This window comes from Marmota monax, unplaced genomic scaffold (assembly GCF_021218885.2).
Source record: "Marmota monax isolate L192 unplaced genomic scaffold, Marmota_monax_Labrador192_F-V1.1 WCK01_AAM20220418_F8-fsc00193, whole genome shotgun sequence".
NCBI lineage: Eukaryota > Metazoa > Chordata > Mammalia > Rodentia > Sciuridae > Marmota > Marmota monax.
Window position 1 is genome coordinate 3841977 of NW_026695203.1, and position 24162 is coordinate 3866138.

The following is a 24162-nucleotide window of genomic DNA, read 5'->3' on the forward strand; positions in this document are numbered from 1 at the left end:
CAAGTAACGCTACTCAGAGAGGAAACCAGGTTTTATTTCTTTGTCCACGTCCCCTTTTGCAAGGCTGTTAAGAGCCTTACACGTAGATCAGGGCAGAAGGGCCTGGGCCATGGTGTGTGGGACTGGGTTCCTGGACTTGGGAAACACTAGCCGCAGTCACCTCCAGACTCCCTCAAGACAAGCCGCTCGGGCCGGCGGGACCCTGCTCGGCCAGGCACAGAGCCAGGGGAGACACACAGTGGCCTTGGTGGTGGCTGGTCCCTCCGGCCTTTCTGCTCAGTGCTCACTTGCCCTCCACACTGGGCGTCGAGCTAGAGCCTCTGCCCCAACCCTGCTGAAGGGACAGAGCTGTCCTTGTCAACCTCTGTCTGACTTATCTCCTCAAAACAACCTAATCCTGTTGGTTCCCTGTGCAGGGTGAGCCTAAGGTACCAAGGGGACTTAGCCTTGGCAGGTCAGGCCAGGGACCCGGCAGGTCTGGACTTCATACTTTAAGCTGTAATCAGAAGCCCAGCTGAAACTTAGCCGAGGGACACAGACAGCCTGGGCCTGGGGGTCCTCACTCAACAGTAGACCTTTCTATCGTCACTGACCAGCCTCAGCTCCCGGCTGCTTGCTTTGGGAGAGACAAGCTGCTCAGGAAGGGCAACCTCAGTCGAGCCGTAAGACAAGTCAATGAGACATTGACTAATTTGTCATTCCAGGAACTATCATTGGTCCTCTGAGGAGGGTACGGGGGTTGGTGGGGCGTTTGGCTTCCCTCTGACCCTGACTTGAACACCCGGGGTTCCCGTCTTAGTTGTAGCCTGCTGTTTTTGTCTTCTCCACGGCCTGTTCACACTAGCTCTCCTCTCCACCAAGATGGCCAAGTTCTTCCCAAGCAGCTGGCCTGCCGTGAACCGGCCTCAGCGGGTCTCCCTAACAGTCCCTCTGCCTGCAGTCTGTGCAGTGTGTCTGGAGGGTGTAGCTCGGGTGTTTGCTTTATCCACCAACATCGTCCCTTCCAATCCCACAGCCTCGCTCTGGTCTTCCCCACAGCACACACCTTTCCAGAACCATCAGACTGGCTCCTGTCCCCTCCATTTGGCAGTGACCCCTCTATGCCCACCTTGTTCTGTAGCAGAAGAGGCTGCAGTACCTGAAGCTTCGGAAACAGTGCTGAAGAGCACCAGAGATGGGTCCTCCCTCCCTGGGCCCTCGCATCTGAAATACAAAGGGCAGCAGAGGCCACTCGGTTGCTGGTGGCTGTGTCCTCTGCACCCAGTGCTTAAGATACTCACAGGTAGTGTGAGCGAGCCCCACCCTGCCCCTGTCACTGACTGGACTGGCGACCTCTAGCCAGTTAGCTGGCCCCAACACTCACCAGCCATTGAGGGTCAGGTGCCGTCATTTAGCTTTAATACAAATGGGAGTGAGTCTCACCCCCTGAAGTCAGCCACCTCTTCCAAAGAGGCCTGTTTACCTGGAGGAGGAACAGTGGCTGTAGCCGGAGGTGAGGGGTGGACGGAGGTGAGGGGTGGACGTGGGAGCAGGGCCAAGCGGGAGGCAGGGGTGAGGGGAGCAGTGGTCCCCCTGGAGGCTGCTGGTGGTGGTTCCAGCCATCTCTTCCCACACCTTGCACTGAAGAGACGCTGCCCACGGCCGGCCGAGTGCAGGATGGAATGAACTCTGGCTGAGGCTCGATGAAACAGACCTTTCCCGAAGCTTCTTAGGAGTGCAGACAGAGACACAGCTCCATATATACAAACTTTACATAAAATAAATAAGGAGCTGCCATCCATCTGGGCTGGTGTCGCCCTGGGCTCCTCCGTTTGGTCAGAAGCTGTTCCTGGACATCAGCCACAGAACCCTTCAGGCCCCGAGCATTTAAAGCCCCATGGGCCCGAGGAGTCCACCCCAGTCCCAGCACCTCCCTGGCGAGTAGACCCGGAGCCCCTGTGGCCCTGAAGGTCTCAGGGCGGGGAGCACCGTGGGCCTCTCCCCGCTGCGGTCCCTCCTGTGTGGGCACAGCCCAGCCGCGGGTCCTTGCTCGGGTCAGGGCCGGGCCCCCTGCTCCATTTGCTGGTGTTGGCTGCGCACAGCGAACCTGTTGACGTGCACGGGTATGGGCACGACGATCTTGGGGTTCCTGACAGGCTCCCCGGAACGGCTGCTCACATTGCCAGCTTTGATGCGCTTCCACTTGGCCCGGCGGTTCTGAAACCAGATCTTGACCTGCACCTCGCTCAGCTTGAGGGCGTGGGCGATCTGGGAGCGCTCCGTCAGGCTCAGGTACTTCTTGCAGTGGAACTCCTTCTCCAGTTCCAGGAGCTGCTCGCTGGTGAAGGCCGTGCGGCGCCGGCGGCTTTTTCCCCCAGGGGCGCTGACCCCTGTGGTCACCGGTGTCCCCTCCTCAGCTCCAGTCCCCAGGCTTCCCTTTAGCTTCGGTTTAGGTCCCAGAAGAGCCCCAGGGCCCCCTGCAGAAGTGTCCAGGAAACTGTCGTCCTCGCTGTCGCCGCCTGAGCCCTCTTCCTCCTGCTCGCTGGCTGCTGGGTCTCCCGCTGGGGCCTCCAGCTTCTCCTCATCTGAGCTGTACACCTTCCCCTCTGCTGTGGGGAGCGGGGAAACCAATGGATGGGGAGGGAGCGGGCAGGGAAGACAGGGTGGAGGGGGCAACGGGACCGCGGCCAGGAATGGGGGGGGCAGCGGCAAGAAACGAGGCGGCATGGAAAGGAAGAGGTGGCAGGAGAGGGGACAGGCACATCCAGGTGGGGAGCGGGAAGAGGGTTAGGGGAGACAACGGGAAGAAAGGTATTAACCAGCTCGACGTCACCACAGGAAGGGGGGCAGGCAATGGAGTGGACAGTAGCCCCCGGACTTTCCCACCAGCCCATCTCATTCTCTATACCAGCAACCCAGCTCTCCCAGCCCAGGACCAAGGGCCCAGTGTCCCTCCTACACCGGGCCCCAGGACAAAGCCAGGGGACACTGACTTGGATTTGAAATGTGGGAGGAGAGGAGCCTGCTGCTCCCCCAGGAGTCCTTATCCCGCCCAGCTGCAGGAACTGTCCCAGAATTTCCCTCTGTGCAGAGCTAGGTCACAGACCCTCACACACCTCTGGACGGATCTTCAGGCTCATCTGCTCCTCCCCACACCCTCCTTAAATATGGGTCCAAGACACTCCAAGGACCTGGGAACTGGAGGTCTCAAGCCCCCTTCCCAATTCCTGTCCAGACTGCCCAGCCAGGACAGGGGCTCCCAGCCACATGCCATTTCCTTGTCTGTGCCCAACCTTCCTCCCTGTTACTCAGCCCCATCCCCTGGTGGTCCTCATCCTTAATTCCAAAGTGACGGAATTGCTTTCCCACCTCCCCTCTCTCCTGGCCAATGCAGACAGCAGCTCCTGCTGAAGCTCAGAATCCCCAGGACCAGAGTCTGACACTGGCCGAGGGCTGGAGGGAATGTGGGGACAGAAGTGAAGCGGGAAAAACAGGGAAGGATGTGCAGAAGGAATTCTGACTCGTTTAGTAGATGAGTGATTACTCACGATCACAGACATACAAACGTTTAACCCACACATAGTTCTGAAATCTAACTCCACCTTTGGTTTTAATCTACCCACTGATGTGTTTGCCAGGACTACAATGAACGTTGTCAGTGCTTGAGTTTCCCAAACTCCCTCGTTTTCTGCCCAACAACAGAAAGTCAAAAGACCATCATCCGCTAGGGAAGAAGAAGGGCCCATGGACAACCTGTGAGCCACGTGAAGGTGGGCACTCGGGATGTCACTTACCACACACCCCCTCCAAGCCTGCTTGGAGTTCAGAATGCAGCTTGGCTAAATCCAGGGTGCAATGAGGGGCAGGGACACTGCCCAGACACCTCCTGCTGGCAGGCAGGGCTGGTCCTGGGTGTGGTCCCTCCCCACCTGCCTGAGGCCCAGAAGCTTCCAGAGGCTTCCAGAGCTGACCTGCTGATCCCTTGCTGCGGATGTGCACACCTGCTGCTCAAGGGCCATGGTGACATTCTCCCTAGAGGCCAGGATCATCTGGCCCTGTTACTACACACCCCAACCTGCTTTGTCTCTCTCCCTTCCTCCCCTTTGCCCCGTTCCTGAGTTGACCAGCCACAGTTCAGGCTCAGCCCTGCATTTCCAGAACCCTGCCCTGATGTGGTGGGGGTGCTGGCCACCGGCCACAGGCTTCCCAACACCCACCTCGTCTCCTCGCCGGCCACCTGTTTTACTTCCTGTGAGATCTTCAGCCTGGGTTCCCTCCTCCCCCTTACTGAGGGCTCTTCCCCGCACCATTGTCCATTCCCACACAACCCAGTCCTCCCCATCTCTGTGGCACTCCATCCTCCTGCCTTCAAACCAGATCTGCGGCTGCCCTTCACTCCTCTCATGGAGCACATCCACTCACAAATCCACCTTTCAAATACGCCCAGAGCTGGACCTCTCCTCCCTGTTGCCTCTGGTCCAAGTCACCACCATCTAGACCGTCAGTGTCCTCTTCTCCTCGCTGGCTTCCATCCTCCTGGACCTCAGCACTGGCTGCTTCCCTGCTCCTCCACTGAGAGCTTCCTGAACATTCCCTTAGGATTCGGACCCCTGACATTCTGATGTCCCCTCAGTGACCTACCTGTCACTATGGTACATGCCACCACCTTTTTTCATCCACCCCTCTGGCTGCCGCTCCCTATTAGAATATGAGCTTTGAGGAATTCTGATGTTTTATTCACTGTATCATGAGCATCTTACAGTGATCTGCACTGAGTAGGCGCTCAGTAGTCAGCTAAATAAGAGAAACGATATCCAGCATCCAGGTGTGTGCTCGCCCCTCTCCATCTCTCTTTCCATCTCCGCTGCTTCCTCTGCCATGCCTCTCCATCACCTCAGCTCCGTGCCATCAGACACACCCATAAATACCCTACCCACTGCCCAGCTGGCCTCCGGCCTCCCTCACATTCGCAGAGGAAGCCCACAGGATCCCAGGAAACTACTGGGTGCTGAAAACAGTGAAGGACAATCCCACAGCATCATTAAGTCCTCTGGCTTTGATTCTTAAAACATACCTTGCGTTCAATAATAACAGAACGAAGGATGAGAGCTCATAAAAACTCAGCCCAGCAAGACGATCTTAAACAGTGCTAAAAAGGCAGCAACTGGATTTCAGGGCTTGAAGGATGGAACCCTTCTGTACAGCACCAAGCACCCAAGGGACGTCCCATAAATCTAAGCTGATGATGACTGAGAGGAGGCTCCCAGTTCTGGACCCGGCAGAGCCCTCCTGAGATCACCTCATCCATCCCTCTGTCTTCAGACATCAGCAAAATCAAGCCCCCACCAGGAGGCTACCCTTAGTGCTGCTTTTAAGGCCTTCCAAGGAGCACAAGTTCACAGTCTCTCCTTCTCCATCCCGGGGGACGCAGAGAGGCAGGGGCAGGAGTGTCTCTGCTCCTTTATGATCATGACATTGAGGACTCAGATAAGGACTGGAGGAATGAGTGGGGGAGGGGCGATGGGCACCACCGAGAGAGGAAAGCACAGCCACAAGTCTCAGCGGAGCAGCGTCGGGACAATGAGTGAGCCGGGCCAGGAGTGGGAGAGAGGAGGAAAGGCCAAGCAAGGCAGAAGAGCCTGGGGACAGGTGGGTGGAGATGGCTTGAAAAAAATGCCGAACCAGACAAGAGACGGCCGAAAAGTTTCAAGAACCGAGAGAAAGGAGAGGAGGTGAGTGCTGGAGGAGGGAAAGCAAGGGTGCTTTTAAAAAAAATACCCCACTTCCTCACCCAGAATATTGCTGCATTTGGAGCCAAGCAAGATGTTCTGGCCCTGCACTTGCTCTTTGCTCCACCAGCAGGGGGAGCCGCAGAACCCCCACAGCCAAAGCCCAGGGTGTGGCCCCGGAACCACTGAGCAAAGGGAGACCCTTCACAAGGCAGCAAGCCTAACAGCTGAAGAAGACATGCCAACTGCTTCCTGTGGGGGGGGGGGTGGGTAGGTGTGGGTGGATATGGTACTGGAAATTGAACCCAGGCATGCTCTACCAGTGAGCCACACCTACAGTTCTTTCTATTTTTTATTTTGAGACAGGGTCTTGCTAAGTTGTTCAGGGCCTCACTAAGTTGCTGAGGCTGGCCTTGAACTTGAGATCTTCCTGCCTTCACCTCCTGAGCCACTAGGATTACATGTCAGTGTCACCTTGCTCGGCCAAATCATTTTATCTGATTCATGACAAATATTAGTAGTAAAAAGGTCAAACAAAACTAAAATGTCACTTAAATTTTTGTTATTGATTAAAAACTGACAGAAGTAGCAAACCTTTCTGAGAAAATTTATGTTTACAAAATTTGATTTACAGTACTTAGATTTGGTAGATAAAATATCCATAAAAGCAAATTTCCAATTGCAGATGTGGTTACTGGTTGATATGAACAACAACAAAAAAATACTTGATAGGCAAAAGAAGACTTTTCATTGAAAATTTTACATGTCAAATAATCATTCTGATAACACCGTCAGCAAAATGAAAATCTTAAAACTGAGAACCATTTGACTGTGCTAGGTAGGTAGCCAAACAGGCAGAAAGGTCCTGTCCTTTGTGTGTGGGAATATCACTGGTAGCAAGGTTGAGTGTGCTGGGGTCCCCTTGTAAGTCTAGCACCTGCGGGAAAGCATGGTCTCTGGGCAGGGGAATGGCTGGGACAGGCAGGAGACAGGAAGGGTTCATGATGCTTTGATCGGAGGGACAGATACCACAATGTGTGACTCGTAACTGCTCACAGAGTTCATGCCAGGAGCATGAATCCCACTCAAGAGCCTTGCACAGGCTTCAGGGTGAGTCTGCAAAGGTGGCTTCCCAGAGGAAGGCCAGTGGCCCAGGGACACAGAGCTCCACCTTGGGGTCAGGTCAGGCTGGGGAAGAGACTGAGGGCCACAGACTCCATGGAAGGTATTCCCCTCCAGAAAGAGAACACAGCACCACACTCACACTGAGAAGAAGGGAGTCCTGTGGTCACAGACACCAAAGATGACAGAAAGCCACCGAGGGAGTAAAGGGTCACTTTAGACTCCTGGCCCCAGGAACCCAGCTAGCCCCTGTGCTGTCCCTCATTTATCCAGCCACCGACCCCTGCTCTGTTATCACTTACAGAAAATCAACTGGCTTTACTACTGGTAGATGTCCCTCATGTGACTCTTCTATTTCAAAAAACAGCTTAACAGCCCACCTCATTCCCAGGACAGTGAGCCTCCTCCTGATCCTCCAGGCCCACCTCTCCTTTCCCCATGGTGTCAAAGGTGGGAGAAGGGCTGTAAACAGAGCTCAGTGGCACAGCACTTGCCTAGTGTGCTAGAGGCCCTGGTGCCATCCCGTGGCACCACCCCCCCAAAAAGGTGGGAGAAAACACAGGTCCTCTGCCATCTCCCCAAAGAGGTGTAGCTGTGATCAGTCCCAGCTCTGGAGGCTCAGTCCATCGCCATGCCCAGTGCACGAGGCTCTGTTCTGAGACAGATCGTTCTCCCATCACTGGTGGCCACCAGCACACTTCCAGTGTGGCCTGTACCCATTAAGGCCACACCCTCCTCTAACTTCAGGTGCATAAGGAACAGCCCTCCACTTTCTCCTCTCTCCGTGGCTCTTCAGCACTCTTTTTTTTTTTTTAAATGTGTGGATCTAGTGATGTATAATGTATAAACTGGAAAGTGCACAATTTTTTTTTGAGAGAGAGAGAATTTTAATATTTATTTTTTAGTTTTCGGCGGACACGACATCTTTGTTTGTATGTGGTGCTGAGTCGAACCCGGGCTGCACGCATGCCAGGCGAGTGCACCACCGCTTGAGCCACATCCGCAGCCCCCTCTTCAGCACTCTTTACTCCAGATACACACAAGGGTTTTCTCTCCATTGCTGCCTTCCAGAGGCCCCCCCGGTTCACGAGAAGCTCAGGGCTCCTTTCATGGCAGGCTGACCTGGCCCCGGTCAAGAGCACCTTGCATGGCCTAACCTTTCTTTTCTTTTTTTTATATTTTTCTTTAGTTGTAGGTGGACACAGTATCTTAATTTACTTGTTTTTATGTGGTGCTGAGGATCGAACCCAGGGCCTCACACATGCTAGGTGAGTGCTCTAGCGCTGAGCTACAGCCCCAGCCCCCCAATCTTTCTTTTTCTTTTGATACTGGGGAACTAACCTGGAGGTGCTTAACCACTGAATGACACCCCCACCCTTTTTACTTTTTGAGACAGTGTCTCATTAAGTTGCTTAAGACCTTGCTATGTTGCTGAGGCTGGCTTTGAACTTGGGATCCTCCTGTCTCAGCCTCCTGAACTGCTGGGATTTCAGATGTGTGCCAGCCCAGCTTTAACTTTTCAAAACACATTTATTATCTCCCTTTACCCTCACTAAAGTGACTTGATCTACTGTTACTATTAGGAGGACTAGGGAGTTAGTAACCTTATTTTCAGGTGAAGAAAATGGAGATTCGAGAAGACTAAGCGATTTTCCAAAGTCCCATAGCTAGGGACACTGCACCTGATGTCCTAAATCTCCAGCCTCTTCTGTCCTTTCCAGGAGATCACGCCCCCCCCCCCCCCCCCGCCTGCCCTGCACTTGAGGCAACAGCTCTCCCCAGATGCCTCACTAATTAAATAAGCTTCGTCTTGAATCCAAGTGTAGACCTCCTCCTTTCCCCCACCACTACAGGCTCTGGCCAGCCACCAAAGTCCCCCACTCCAGGTGCCCACAGAAGACTGCCATAGGAAGCTGCCATAGGAAGGCCTGGCTTGCCCCCGCGGCCCCAACACAAAACCCCCACCAGGTCTGTCTCTTGATTTTTTCTGTCCTTACTGTTTGTAGGATGTCATGTTACGAGCCAATGTTCCTTTTATTTGAAAACACATTTTCTAACTTTAAAAAGAATGTAGCCAAACTATGGAAACAGTTTCGTTCGAACACCAATTTCTTGTGGCTTCTACAGTTCAGTAGGGCTCTTTTTTTAAAAAAATAAATTTTTTTTTTAGGTGTAGATGGACACAATACCCTTTATTTTATTTATTTTTATGTGGTCTGAGGATCGAACCCAGGGCCTCACACATGCTAAGCAAGCACTCTGCCACTGAGCCCCAGCCCCAGTCCAGCGGGAATCAGAGCCAAGAGCCAGCCTCACCGAGGGGTACATGTTTGTCAACTGCCTCCAACTGCATCCTCAGCGAGTTGTTCCCTGGATCCCATCACTCCTTGGAGGTGCTTAACCACTGAGTGACACCCCCACCCTTTTTACTTTTTGAGACAATGTCTCATTAAGTTGCTTAAGACCTTGCTATGTTGCTGAGGCTGGCTTTGAACTTGGGATCCTCCTGTCTCAGCCTCCTGAACTGCAACTAGTGGCACTGAGGAAGCTAAGCATCCCGAAAGAGAGCTGAGGCCGGTCTCACCCTTCTCTCTGGTGTCTGCATGGGGCTGTTTTTCTCCGCCCAGGTCCCTCCCCACTTTTGTTCAGTGACAGCATCCTTACTTTGTTCAGTGACAGCATCCTTACTTTAGGGTCCCTCTTCCTCTTCCCACCCAGGAGCTGGTGGGTCTGCCAGCTGTGACCTGGGCCTGGGACTGAACATGCTGCCTTCCTGGGGACTCCAGTCCTTCCTGGGCTGATCCAACACTACAACCCTCACTGGGTGCTCACCTGTGAACACTCAGAGCTGCCTGTGCGCTGGCCTCCCTGCCTCTCGGCCCTCGAAGGGCCTGGTCTTGAGGAGAGGGTGAAGTGAAGTCGGAGAGGGAGCGAGACAGACCTAACAGCACCGTTTGCGTTTCTGAGCCCGTGGCTCCTCCACAGTCACATGAATCCATGTCTCCTCACCTTAGTCCACATGAAGGGTGAGCTCCCATCACAAGCAGCTGAAAGGACCTAGGTGGCACGCTGTCACTGGAGCCGCCATGACCACCTGACTCCCACACTGCCCCCCTCCCTCCCATAGTAACTCCTCCATGTCACCCCAAGCTAATTCCCAACACTACCACCTAAGGATCCACCAGTGTGAAGTTCACTTGGACTTTTAGGAAACTGCGTATGAATTAGTTGAATCCAGTGGTGTTGCTCCTAACACAGATCAGACATATGAGCAAAGAGGAATCTTGGCGAAGAAAAAAGGAGAAATATATATTTTTTAAATAGACAGTAAGGAAGAACAGGCCCCGTGAGGCACAGCAGAGGGGCTCTGGGCAGTCGGCGGTCTCCAGAGGACACCAGAACATGAGGCAGGAGAACCCAGAGGAAGGAGAAAGAGCCAAAGACACTGGAAATCCACCCGGATTAGACAGTAGGAGTTCTGCCCTGGCCAGCCCCATGTAACAGCTGTCGGACACCTGCACCTTCAATCCCCGCCTAGGAATGCCTGTCCCTAACGGCACATTATCAGGCATCCCACACACCGTCCCCAGTTCACAGAGCCCTCCAGCTGAATCCTGGAGAGCTTCCCACCTATTCAAGGGCAAGGACAATAATGATAGTTTCTTGGGCACCTATTACTCTCAGGACACTGCACAAAGATCTTCTCATTTAAGCTGCAAGTCTGTGAGCAAGGCATTATTGCCCTCATTTTATTGGAGAGGACACTGGAATGACCCAGGTCAGGACTTTGCTGCAGATCACAGAGAAACAGTGGCACCGAGATCTGTGCCCTATGGGATGGGGACATAGCTCAGTGGTAGAGTGCTTGCTGAGCATGCATGAGGCCCTGGGTCCAGAGAGAGAGAGAGAGAGATCGATCTGTGCCTAGCTCTCGACCAAAGCCTGTCCCTGCCTCTGCCCCCACCACACCTCTTCACTATCACTTAATGTAAACAGGCTTCTCCTAATGTCCCTCTAGCCTAACTACTGTAACACATGGAGGAAGACCAGAGGCTGGAAACCGATTCCATAGCATGACTCCCTTTTCTCACTTTCTTTCTTTATGGTACTGGGGATTGAACCCAGGGGTGCTTTACCATTGAACTACATCTCCAGCCCTTCTTATTTTTTATTCTGAGATAGGATCTTGCTAAGCTGCTAAGGTTCGCCTCAAACCTGCAATCCTCCTGCATCAGCCTCGAGAGTTGTTGGGGTCACAGGTGTGCGCCACCACGCCCAGCTCAACTTCCCCTTTTCTCACTACTTCCTTCCTTACCAGGTAACCTTAGTCTCGGCTGATCCCAACCCTTTGGGCCTAGACAATATCTACTTCCACTTCTCTCCTGTTTTTCTCACTGGTTTCACATCAGAGTTGTGCACAGCCACAGCTGGGATGCCTCCCACCCAGTCCCTGATGACAAAGCTTTCACCCTAAGGCCAGACCTCAAAACACACGACCAGCCTGCCTCCTCCTCCTTCCACCAAGCACTGGGAAGCACAGAATTTCCCTGGACCTTGGCTCAGGCACCTTTTGTAAAAATAAAGAAACAATTCACGCTGAGGCCCTGGGTTTGATCACCAGCACCTCAAAGAAAAAAAGGGGGTGAGGTGGGGAGGGAGGGAGGATTCATTAATAAAGTGTCCTTACAGGTACAAACAGAACCATGGAGCTGGAAACAACCTGTGGGGACACTAATTCAAATCCCTAATTTTCAAGATGCCGGGCTGGGACAGGTGTGACTTGGCCACGCCCACTCAGCTATGGACCTGGAGTGTCAAGGTGTGATTCTTGGAATCCTGGTAGTCCCAGCACAAAGCAATGCTTACCTTTCTCTCAGGACAACACACCTCCCTCCTCCTTTCAGCCTCTGCATCCCTCTCTCCCGGCACTCAGCACAGAGCCCCACCCTCTTGGTGACTCCCAGCATCAGCCCACCTCCTCGGCAGTTCAGCCAAGAAACCAACCAGCTCCTGGGGTCAGAGTATTTCCCAGTTCTCGCCATGCCCATGGTGTTTGCATGGTGTTTCTGCTCATGACCCTGGTCCACAAGGGATCCACAGCCCTCTGCTCCACTCCTCAACAAGGACCAGCCCACCCTGCTGGCCAGGGCTGTCTCTTCCCATCACCCCTGAATTCAACCAGTGCGGCCACTCTCTGTCACGGCAAATCCAGGCATCCCTCTCCCCACCACCCTCTCTTCCAATTAGCACCCACCTGCCCAGCATTGCTCCACGCTCCTCTACCGTGGAATCTCCCCCGCGCCAGCTGGCTCTCCATAAAGGCTTCCTACCCTTCTGCACCACTCAGAGCTCAGAGCACAGGCCGCCGGTGGCTGAGCACACCATGCAGGGACCCCTGTCCTTCAGCTGGCCTCCTCACAGGGTTGCTTCTTCCTACCCAGCCTGGGAACATCCTCATTCCCTCTAAATAAAGTTCTCTCCTCCTACCACGCCTTCCTGTCCAGGTCTCTGTACATTCTACTCCACTTCTCTCCCTTCTATTTCCTGATTCCAAATCAGTTTTACAGAAAAGATCTTTCCCCCAATTCCTCTCCCAAGGCAGAATTCCAGCCGACGGCTTCCTTCTGTAATGTCTATCTCCATACAGGGCACTCGGCTCCTAATGTTACGCTCCTCCTTCTTTCTAATTAAAATATGTCCCCTCATGATTCCAATTATTGCCTCTCTCCCATTATGCCCAGGACAGACTCCATGCCCATCACTCTAAGCAGAAGAACTCTCCTCCACATCATCTGAAGGATTTGTCTCCATACCTACGCTGCTGTAGAGGGCCCCTCTGTCCACTCCCCTTCTGCCCCCACCACTCCCTGCCAAGTGCCACCTTCACCATGGCACGTGGCAGCCCAGCATCCTGTCCAGTCCTCCCCTGACGGCCCTGTCACTGTGGGTCTGTCTCTCCACTAGGGGTCCTTCATTTTCTTTTTGTGCCATGAGTGCCTTTGGCCAGCAGATACAGCCCACCTGCCCTGTCTCGGGATAATGCTTTTAGGTACATAACATAAAACACACAGAATTAATAGTTGAAGTCCATTATATTATTGCAGTTATCAGACATTTAAAACTGGATTTGTGATATACTCATGTTTTTTTTTAATTGATAATGGACCTTTATTTTTTTATTTATTGATATATGGTGCTGAGGATTGAACCCAGTGCCTCAAACATGCTAGGCAAGTGCTCTACCACTGAGCCACACCCCCAGCCCATACTCATGGTCTTGATTAATTTTTTTAAATAAGATCCTTCCAAAAATCATTAATTTACATGAAAACAACTGTGATTTCCCTTTTCTTTTTTTTTTTCTTTTCTTTCTTTTTTTTTTAATTTTGGGACAGCATCTTGCTAAGTTGCCAAGGCTCGCCTTGAACTTGAAATCTTCTTGTCTCAGCCTTCTGCATTGCTGGGATTATATGTGCACAATACTGTGCCCAGCTGAATCTGGAATTTCTATCAGTACCCACAGCCTCACATGTTGCTGAAATTCAGATGATTTTGGCCTACATTTATAATTAAAGAAAGACCAAATTTCAGTTAGAAGTTAATAACAATAAAGAAGTAATTTTTCTCCCACCCAGAGTTGACAGATCCTCTGACAGAGGCTCCCCAGATTCTGTTGAGATCCCTACTTTAAACACAGAATTGAAAGGGACACTAACAATCACCTGAATGAACACTTTTGCTCCAGATGAGAAATCTGAAGCCTAGAGACGTTACAAGACTGCACCTCCCAAAGTACTCAGAACATTCTAATCCACGAATAGGCACACAATAATCTTCCCCGACTGAAATGAGTGATTTGTCAGTTACACAGCTGAGGGGTGACAAAGCTGGCTTGAGCCCATGTGTCACAGCTCCTTAGAAGGCACCCCCTCCATCCCATTAAGGCAGTATGTACTCTTCTCTATGTCTCACTGTGTGCTTCCCTCAAAAGTTCTAGAAACACCTGGTCTGGGTCTCCCTGTCACCTCCAAAAAATCTCCTCCCATGTCTAGCAACAGAAGTCTCTGGTGGCACATCCCATCATCATTTCCTGTTTTCCTGTCATAAGTAAACACCATATCTTGACATTTATAATAGATACCCATTCAGAAACCAACTACTGGTCAGCCAAATGTCCCCAGCTATAATCCCCAGCTTAAGGCAATCAGCTCTCAAAGACCATTTTCCTTGGGCATTTTATGGTCTCCTGCGTGATAACCACTATGACTGTAATTTCTATTCAGAAATTAGCAAGTCTTCTCTGTTGATTTTTTAAGTCGTCCTCATTACCCTGATGTCTCTCGGGCTCGTCCTATGCCAGGCTCCTCTCTCCCACATCACCCCAAATGCGACTGCTTTCGTTTCTTCGCAAGCCCAGCACCCACATCATCCCTCCTGTATCCACACACTCCACTGACTGACAGTCTATATGGAGCACCTACCCACCTCCCCCCCACCCCCACCCCCCACACTTCCTAGCTTGTGTAGCCAGGCAATCCAGCCTTCTTCTCTGCAAATGAATGACTGCTCTAGATACTCCCAACTTAAAGTTTTCCCTAAACAGACAGCTTTTTTCATCACTGCCCCAGCACACAGCAGGCATCCTCTTCCTTCATCCCGGATGCTGATCTGCAGACTTGCACACAAGTCAGCTCGGATCACTCTCAGCCAGAGCTCACCCACCTTCAGACTCAGAGCACCCCCGCCCATCCCACTCAGGGCAGAGCTTTGTTCTTCCTTCCATCCAGATCTCACTGCTCTCTTCTCTCCTTCCTGCTGCGTTGAGGACTCAGTCTCCACCCCAGCCCACAGTTCCTTCCCCTGGCAGTTTCACCTAACTTTGCTCTTAGAGATCTCTAGGTGTGTTATGTTGAATATGGACACCTCCGGCCACATGCAGCTACCCAACACCTGAAACACCACTGGTCCAGACTGAGATGTATTGGGAGTCTGAAATACACACTGGATCTCGAGGACTTAGTATGAAAAGAAGATATAAAATATCTCACTTTAATGCTTATATGTTTAATGCTGAAATTATTTTGGACATATTGGGTTAAATAAGATGCATTTTTAAACTAATTTTTCCTGTTTATCTTTTTAACATGACTAATAAAAACCTTTAAATTACATATATAGCTTCTACTAGTCAGCACTATTTTGGGCTCTTCGTATTTTGTTATTTTCCTTTTCAGTGCTGGGGATGGAACTCAGGGCCTCAGGCATGCTAAGCAAAGCTCTCTACCCTCAAGCTACACCCCAGCCCTACTAACTCAGACTTTAATCTTCCCTGTCAGTTCAAAATTCTCTCCACTTTATCATTCAACTAAAAGATTTGCTCCCATTAGCCCACTGCTTCCCATGTGCCAAACCTAGAATTCTATTCAATCAACCATTCTCAATATCTTTCCACCCCGTGTTTCTATGTACCTGTTAAGAGAGCTTCCACCTCTGCAATCAAATCATAATGAAGTTTTGTTTTTTCCTTCATCAATTCTTATAGAGAGTGGTGTCTTTCTTAACTCTCAGCCAACTTAAAAAAAAAAAAAAAGTCCCTGTAACTCCCAAAGAAAAGAACTTCACTCATTCTCCAAACTGGCCTGTTGTCACTATAAGTTCACTTAAAGGGGCTGGTAATAGTAAAAGGTTAAACAAATATAAATTAATAATAATTGCAGCCCAATGTCACCATGCCCCACCAGGAGAGCAGTTACTCCTCTGTCACTTTAAAGACTGTGTTCTTTCCCCAGACTCTTCTGCTCTGGAGGTTTCAATCCCATTATTCCCAGCATATTTCATCCCAAATACTCCAGCATAATCCCAAACTGGAGGGTTGGTTTTCCCACCATTTCAATGTGGGCCATGTACCGTCACTCCCTCCCCAGATGGATTTTATGCCTAATATTTCTGGAACTGCATTCTCTTTTTGCAGCTATCTCAGGGGAAACCCACAACTGGGGAAGTGGGTGTGAGTGGATGTTTCTTCTGAAACCGGCTTCCTTGCTGCCCAGCCGGCACCTACCACGACCCACGGTGTATCTTTCTAGGCTAAGGCAGGACTCTCAAAACCCTTCCCCTGCAAGGTCTCTCTGCCACCATGTTTAATAACAGAGCCCCTGGCCCACATTCCAAGAACAACACATGGGTCTCTTTTTATTTCCAACATTTTCCTAGGATGATGATCTCCCCTTCATCATTTCTATGTAAATTCTGGTTTCCCATCACTCCAGTATCGAAAACCCTTTAAGGAAAATTACTCATAGTGTTCAAACCTTGCCCACTATTTTTTTTTTCTAAGCACTCTCCACTCCTCCCAGGACAGGACTCTTCTGCACGCATGCACACACACTTTTGGTTTAATGGAATTGTTTGCTTTCCATCTAGCCCTATACAGAGACCCTCTGCTGACAGACAGCCCTCTCATTTCATCATCTCTTTTGATGTCCCAGGACTCAGCTCATTTCTTCCTTCTGTCCTCTATTCTTCCCTCCTCAATATTTCTCTTTCGTTTCCCCCCTCTGCTTATTCCTCTCTATCAATACCTTGTTTGTAGCCAATATTCGATCTACGCCAAGAAAGCCCCCATTATACAAAATGGTCAAAAGAGGAACAGAGGAGACCTAAGACTGGACAAGCTGCTTGTTCTTCTCGGGCTGGGCATATTCCTCTGAGGTCGGCTCTACCTGGGCTCTCCCTCCGGCTCATCTCTTTCCTAGGTGTGTCTGCTCTACCTCCAGATTCTGTTGTCTCCACAGCCATCTCTTTTATGACCTGTCCTCTGGTCTTTTCTGCCTTAGGACCATCCTATTCTAAGAATCCTGCTAATCCTTCCTTCTTTAGATCACCTGCTGGCTTCTACAGAACTCCCACCCTCTTATCTTGCAGACATTTCCTCTCATCTCCAGGTGTGTTCTGTCTTCTCCCTATGGTCCTTCTTGGGAGATGCTGCTCTGACTTCCTGGTATCCTCTTGGTCTAGCCAGGTATGAAAAAAGAAAACAACAGTTGAATCCTCAAAGCCCAAATGCCCAGAACCAAGAGGTAAGAGGAGGGGAAGACAGGCTCTGTGGCAGTCCTCAGAGTCTGGAGGAGTGATTAGCTCTTTGGATAAATTCAGAGAGACCCAAGAATTGCCTTTCTTGGCCAAGGATGTCTGTCTCCACTAGAATCAGCCCCCAGGAATTCTGGGGTCCTCCCTACCTGCTAAGCTGGATACAGTGAATGTTTGAGCAAAAGCAGATTTATCTGTGCTAAGGAAGTTTAGCTTCACAGTCCTACACCTACCTGTATGTTAACCTTATTTTTCTTAAATAAGGTCCACCAAATTATGTAAGCATCACATCTCAGAACACCTGCATCTACCTGGATAGGAGAAAGCTTTTGTGGCTCCTAGGGGTTAAGGACCCCTAGCATGGACAAGAGGGTTCTAAGTGAACTGATCTTAAGTCGGGTTCCATTTCATATACTGTCTCTGCAGGGCATCCTCCCATGGAGGATCCAGGGCTCTTAGCAGCATTTCAGCCAGATTCTCAACTATGGGTCTTCAGGCCACACCCAACTCAGCCCAGCCTGTAGCCTCTTCTCCTCCCATCAGCTGGTGGTATCCCTCTACCTGGTTTCTCAAGGCTGAATTCTAAGCCTGTGGGTTCAGAATTGACCTCTAGGCTAAGCAACAGACACCGTTGAGATCCTCCCTCTGAACCTGCAGCCGCACAGTTCATGCTGGCCATTTGTACTGGAGGTCAAACAGTCCTCCCCTCGGAAGCCAGAACAGTCCTTCTTACCAAACCGACAGCTTCCGAACATGCGCTCATCCTGGGGCCCTGCTGGTGTCCCCAGGAATCCCACCCTTGTAGCTTCTCTACTCCTGGTAGAAGAGAGAAAAGAAGGAATTCTAAGAAGGCGACAGGGCGAGCCCGGAGGCTAGAATGCTGGGAGGAAAGACACTAATTTGGAAGAGAGTGCTGAAAGTCTTTGGTGAGGCTTCCAGCAGTCTGGGGACAGGCAGAGCAGTAGGATGGGTCTGGGGACCTAGAGATCCTGTGCTTGGAACTGTATTGGAGTCGGTTCCGCAGATTCCTTGTTCGATCTGGGGGTATGGAGCTGCAGGGCTCCAGGCAGGTCCCGGGGTTCCAAGCAGGTTCGGGTCTGGGACCTCCAGGTGAACTGGCCTCCCGCCCGGCGCCCTGGTGGGCCCCAGCACTTACCCGGCAGACTTGGGAAAGTCTCTGAGAAGTGCGCAGGCGGGGGCGGCGGGGGCTCTGCCACTTTCTCCCGGGCCGGCAGCAGCTCGTCGGCTTCCAGCCCGCCCTCCGGGCGTCGGCCGCCCTGCTCCGGGTTGTTTCGCGTGGCAGTGGCGGCGGCGGCGGCGGCGGCGAGCTCCGGGGGCCCGTAGAAGGCGTCGGGCGGCTCGGCGAAGCTGGGCAGCGCGGTGGTCAGCGCCACCATCGAGGGCACGGCCTGGCCCAGCCCCGCACAGAAGGTGTTGGTAAGGCGGCCGGCGAAGGAGGCGAGCGGGGCGAGGGGCGGGAGGCCGGCGGGCAGCGGCGCCGGGGCCAGCGCCTGCGGCAGCACGAGCGGCCGGTAGGGCATGAACATGGGGTAGCCGGTGTAGAGCAAGTGGCCAGAGCGCGGCGGCGGCGGCCCGATCAGGGAGTCGATGGAGAAGGCAGTGCCCGGGACCCCGCCGCCCCCGCCGCTGGCCCCGGGAGCGCCGCCGCCTCCGGCTCTCTGCATCGCGCCCGGAGCTGCGGCCGCCCCGGGGCGCTCCCCTCCGGGCGCCGCCGTGCGCCCCGCGGCTCGGGCGCCCCGCGCGGACACGCAGGGCTCGCTCCTGGCTCCCGGGCCGAGGTGGCGGCGGGGCGCGGGCTCGGCGCAGTGTGGCTCCGGCGCCGCGCTCCCTCTCTCATAAGGAGGGAGGGGGCGGGCGGGCGGGCTGGGGGTGTCGCCCTCCGGACTCATCCATCTTCCTCAAATTACGCTTCACTTCCTCCCTCCGCCCGCCGCCGCCGCGCCCGGCTCCAGCTCCCTCCGCACAGCCGGTTCCCAGCGGCCCGGCCGGCCCGGGACCCCGCCCGCCCCCAGCGGCCCAACCAACTATTATTAATGGAGATTGATGAGGCCGGACACGCCGCTTTGTGAAAGTTTGCGGCCGACGAGAAGGCGGCGGCAGCTGCTGGGCCGGTCCCCTCCCTTCAGCCAGCCTGCCCCCTACTCAGCCCACAGGCTCGGGCTCGGCCCGGCTCGGAGGGTGAGCGGGTGGCGGCCCGGCGTGGACCGGGCAGCGGGCCCGGGCGTGGATGCGGCGCGGGCGGCAGCCAGGAGGGCGCGCCGGAGGGGCGGGCAGAGCCCCAGCGCCCACACCCCGCCGCAGCCCGCCGCCCTGCGTCGGACCCTCAGCACGTCTCCCTGCCCCCGACGCCCCTTCTCCGGGTCCAGGAGCGCAGGACCTGGTGGCCCCCAAGACCCGGCGCGCGGGCGGGACAGGACCTCTGCGGACAGAGCCGGGCTGAGGGCGGCGGGACGGCAGGGGGCGCGCTCGGCCCCAGCGACGCGCGCGCGGCTTAGGGCCACTTGTGTGGGGCCCTTTTCCTCCTCGGTCGCCTTCCCCACCCCATCGCACGCTCTCCCCATTCTCTAGGCATTGGCCCTTCCCCTTCTTCTCATTCTCTCCCCCGTGGCCAATTTCCCTTGGTCTCTTATTCTCGTGTCTGGGTAATTTCCTCGAGTGCCCACACTGTGCCAGTACTTACCATTCCTTCACCTTCCCCCTCCACCTTTCTACCATCCTTTACATTCTTTTCCTTCCTCCTACTCTTCTTCCCTTCCCCGCCCTCGTTTTTTATTCCTATTCCTCTCTTTATTTGATTAGCTCTTCCTCATCTTCATTCCCTATCCCAGTGCACCTCTTATTTTTTTTTCCTCATTGCTCGCCTCTATCTGTACCTCCTGTCCGTAGGTCTGTCTGTTTCCCTCCCTCACTCTCGCCCTCTCTCTGCTATTAATTTCCCTGATTGGCTCCCCGGCTCCAGCGCCGCTGATGAGCCCTATTCATTCCCCGGCCTGACACTCTCCACCTGCCCTGGCTGATTGCTGGGGGCTGGCCCCAGGAGTGCTGATGAGCCCCAAGGGTCAGCAGCACTAATTATCCGCTAATTGCGGATGACTCTGCTCACCTCCCCTGTTCTCAGACACAGAAATGGTAGGGCCTTTTACTGTCCCCCTCCTCCTGATTCCCAGCAGTAGAGTTGTCAATCTAGATGCAGAAGTCACAGGCACTTCTGCTCTATGAGCACCTCAGGTCAATTGGCAAGAAAGAGACTTGAGACAAGTCAACAGAAGAGAGACCTGATCTTCAGGACACAGAGCAAGCCTGGTCAGCTAAAATGAGTGTCGTTTGGTCACTAGGAAACTGTTATTCAGTTGGGGCCAGGGAGAACCAAGCTAGTTAAAATGAATAACAGAAAAGCCAGACAAGTTTATGAAAATGCAATTTAAGTAGAGCAAAGGGCTTAGCTTAGTTAAGAAGGAAAACATAGGAAAAAGAGCCCCAGAGTTGCCATACCAGGACAGAGCGGAGCAGGAGGGAACACTGGGTCTCACTGACATTTGTTCCAGTCAGGGGTGTTGTGTTGACCTAGTGAACACAGCTAATGTCAGGCTGATATATTTAAAATCAACACCCTGAAAGACACTATCACCACATGGCACAGAGGGAGAGGGCAGGACTCAAGAGGGGAGCTTTTTCTGGTTATGCTTTGATTGATACTTCATCAAAAAGGTGAACAGAGATTATCCTTTCCATATAGTCTTGATCTACCTTGGGCTGCACATTAAACTCAAGGAAACTTCTAAGAAATGGGTCTGGGGGGAAGATGTCACCATAAAGAAGAGGTGCCTTAGCTTAGGCCCTGGGGAACTCCCAACTCACTATTACAGAACTAGAATTCATCCTTGTCTAAAGATAGTCTTCAGAACAACCCTTGGTTAAATTAACCAAGCGCTTCATGGTACTGATGTGGAAGACCAGACTTCACAAGTGTATTGTACTTAAAAAGTGAGAGGTCAAGTACTTGGTTTGATGGTTTTACAGTGTTGGATACATAATAGAGGCTTATTGACTTGATAAATTATGGAGGGAACTTTGGCTACAATTACTGCAATTAAGGCTGTATGAGCAGATTCCATATCAATCAAATAAGGCATGGAGAAGAACCATTTCTTTAAAATAGTTGAATTCACTTTTTTTTTTTGCAAAGGTAATAAAATACATAGTACAAAATTCCAAAAGCTCAAAAGGCTATTTTTTTAAAGGGTATATATTGAACCATCTTCTTCCAAGCAGTCCTGCCAAATAAAAGGCCATTTAAAGAAGCCTGTCACTTTTTGGTGATACAGAATCAACCATGCATCATCAAGGACTCAAGGGTAAAGACCCTATGGTCTTGGAGATGTATGTCATCTTGCTCATGCCAAATGTGTATTGCTCAGAACTGTATTAAGAAAACTGAACTCCTCAATCAGGCTGGCAAAGAGAGTACAGGTTTACAGCTTGGTACCAACAAATCCCAGCAGGTCACCAACTCTAAACTGAGAGAAGTAAGACCTCAGGGACTTTGTATTGACTTGGTATGGTTCGTGTTTACTAGATACTGTGCTTTTAACACAACCAGTTCCCTTACCATGCTGAGGTCATGAAGTGTGACTTCCTAGTCCTTAACATTCAGTGGCAACTACTGCAGCCCACTCCCTCTTCCTCCCTTTCATTGAGGGTGAAGCTGAGGCCACATGATAAATGGAAAACGGCACTGGTGGAGTAAAAAGACCTGGAGTCAAGTTCTGACCCCTCATTGGGCCATGTGACCTTGGCCCCTCTTCACTTAACTTCTCCACGTGTGAGAGGGTGATTATTACATATGCAGAAAGCCAGGCTCATGTAAATAGAGAGAACACCATCCAAAATGAGTTCTTCCTGCACAAAACCAGATAAAGGACAGAGTGGTCCAGAATTCATGTTCCCCCAATCAGTAGCACTCCACAAACTGCTTCTAACTGTCCCATCAGTACCAAGGACAGATGCTGTCGATATCCAGTCTGAGCAGAACTGGCTGCGTTCTTTAGAAGCAGAAAACTGTGGTTCTACTGCCTCCCTGAACAGTGTCGCTATTGTTGTCTACAACAGTTCTCAAAGCGCTGCTCTCATTGTCCACGTGCTCGACCTGGCCCATTCCCAGTACTCCACCCAATTGGGAAATGCTCCTACGGATTTTATTTTGATATACCTTCTCTGACTGTGCGTCAGACCTTATCATCTGGCCTCTCTTTCATATACTGGCAACGGCACTTAGGGGGCTAAAACCAAGCCAAGTGTTCTGAAGTCAAAAACCAACAGGTCCGTACGTCCAGCTCACTCATTGGCCGGACAGTCTTCCCACGGTGGGCAGCGTCGGGCCCTGTCCGCGGATACCCTCTAGTGGCAGCAGCGCGTAACTGCAGTAACCGCGAGGGAGGCGTGGAGTGTTCCAACGCCCCCTGGCGTTAGTCAGGAGACGCTCTGAGGGCAAAGAAAGAGACCAGGCGAGCGGTCCAAGCTTCTGGGTGTTTGGATGTGAGTGCATGGGTTGGGGCCGGGAAAGGAGTTTCGGGGTGGGGAGTAGAAGCTTTGCACACGAGTGTATTAAAATCTAGTATGCATGCATGTAGATTTGTGCATGGTTGTGCTCAGGTTCTCTGAATGCTGTGTACCTGTCTTGTTTAATGTGTGCTATATGCGTGAGCCCACGCATTCACACGCGGGTAGGTTGGTGGTGGGGAAGTCGGTGCCTCCAGTGCAGGGCGGAGTCCTCACGGAGGCGTGAAATTGGTTTGGAGCAAACACATTACGGAAAGCAATTACCGGGGAGAGGTTCTGGGCCCACGGGACCAACAGCCAGAAGGCTGGGGAGCAAGCTCCCTGGCTTGCAAGTGTCTAGATGTCTAACCCCAGAAAGGACCTTCCTAACCGGCCAACGCCGCTGGTAGAGGTTAGGCACATCCCCCTCTACTGACCACTCCAGTTGTCCTTACCCCCCCCCCTCTTAAAAAGGCATCCCACACCCAGCCCTGGCCAGAGGTGACAGGCACCACTCCTCCCTGAGGCCTTCCCACATCTCTACCCCGTTCCTCATCTTCCACAGCTTCCTCTTCTTGCCCTCAGCCCCTGCTCCTACAGTTATTTTGCCCTCCTTTCATTGCTTCTTAAATTCTGACTAGTTCACACACTTGTTTCTTAGACCAGGTTGAAAATTCACTGAGGGCAGGATCACGTCTCATTCACAGCCTTATATCTACTACCTAAAGCCTGGAGCTCAGGAAGCACAAAATGAACACAGAGGATAGAACTGCAGAATCTCCACCCAATTTTATAAACTTCCAGGAAAATCAGGATGCCCTTTTTCACATGCCCAGACCTGCCCTCCTCCCTGCACTCCCGAGTCACAGATCCAGATGGCATGGAACCCAGCCACTCTGAGGTGTCTAACAGGCAGCTCCAGTTTAGTGTACCCAACACCCAGGTAACTAGTGCCACTACTTAGGTAATTAGTGCCACCATATCTGTTCAAATCAAAAAACTGGGAACATCCTGGCGGAGGCTTTCTCCAGCCCCATCTCCACTTCATCAGCAGGGCCCATCGGTTCTCAAAAGGACCCCAAATCTTACCCTGTCTCTCAAGCAGTCTCCCCAGCTCTCTATGGCCTCCCTTCCCCAGTCCCTAGCACCAGAGCAGCCCTCCGAATCTACATTCTCTCCTGCCACTCCCTTGCTCTTCCCCATCTTCTCCCGCTGGCTCCTCCTCTGTCATTCAGATCATTCAGGTTCAATGTCACCTCCTCAAACAGTGGGCTCCTCGTCACCCAGTCTAAAAGAGCTCCCAGTCACGGTCACATCACCCTTTTGCATTTCTCCCTAGCACTTATCACAAGTGAGATTTGTGCATGTTTGTTTTGTGTCCTGTCCCCACTGCAGGCACCCCTCACTGTCCAGGAGAAAACCTCTTGCTGACCTGCATGCAGCGAGGAGGGGTCCGTGGAGGTGAGGCCAGTCCGGGTCTCTACAGCGCCAGCACCTGAAGCCCAGGCCGCCCGGGCCGCCCAGGGCTCCTGAGGCCAGGATCCGACTCCCGGCCCACTGACCTCCACTCAGCTTTTCATCTGCGCTCTCCACACCCTCGGGGAGGCGTAGGTGTCACCCAGATCCTCCGCCCAACCTCCCCCAACCCCCAGGCCCCACCCCACCCTCGGGCCTCGCCCCACGC

General features: G+C 52.5%; 1 protein-coding gene across 1 annotated transcript; it reads right to left on the reverse strand.

Annotated features, from left to right (window-relative positions):
• Nucleotides 1-18: 18 nt before the first annotated feature.
• On the reverse strand, nucleotides 19-18829 carry Gbx1 (gastrulation brain homeobox 1). Its single transcript, XM_046429762.2, has 3 exons — nucleotides 18658-18829; nucleotides 18076-18615; nucleotides 19-2588 (listed from the first exon to the last, which is right to left on the reverse strand). Exons 1-3 carry the CDS (start codon nucleotides 18827-18829, stop codon nucleotides 2035-2037), a joined length of 1266 nt encoding a protein of 421 aa, XP_046285718.2. The 3' UTR covers nucleotides 19-2034.
• Between the last annotated feature and the right edge of the window lie 5333 nt (nucleotides 18830-24162).

What these genes read in the sequence shown, in the direction of transcription:
- Gbx1 (XM_046429762.2), bottom strand. Translation starts at nt 18,829, where the DNA reads ATGAGTCCGGAGGGCGACACCCCCAGCCCGCCCGCCCGCCCCCTCCCT. An exon ending in GGGCGCCCGAGCCGCGGGGC is followed by an intron (nt 18,616 to 18,657) that starts GCACGGCGGCGC and finishes GGGCGGCCGCAG; the next exon opens with CTCCGGGCGCGATGCAGAGA. An exon ending in GACTTTCCCAAGTCTGCCGG is followed by an intron (nt 2,589 to 18,075) that starts GTAAGTGCTGGG and finishes CGCTCCCCACAG; the next exon opens with CAGAGGGGAAGGTGTACAGC.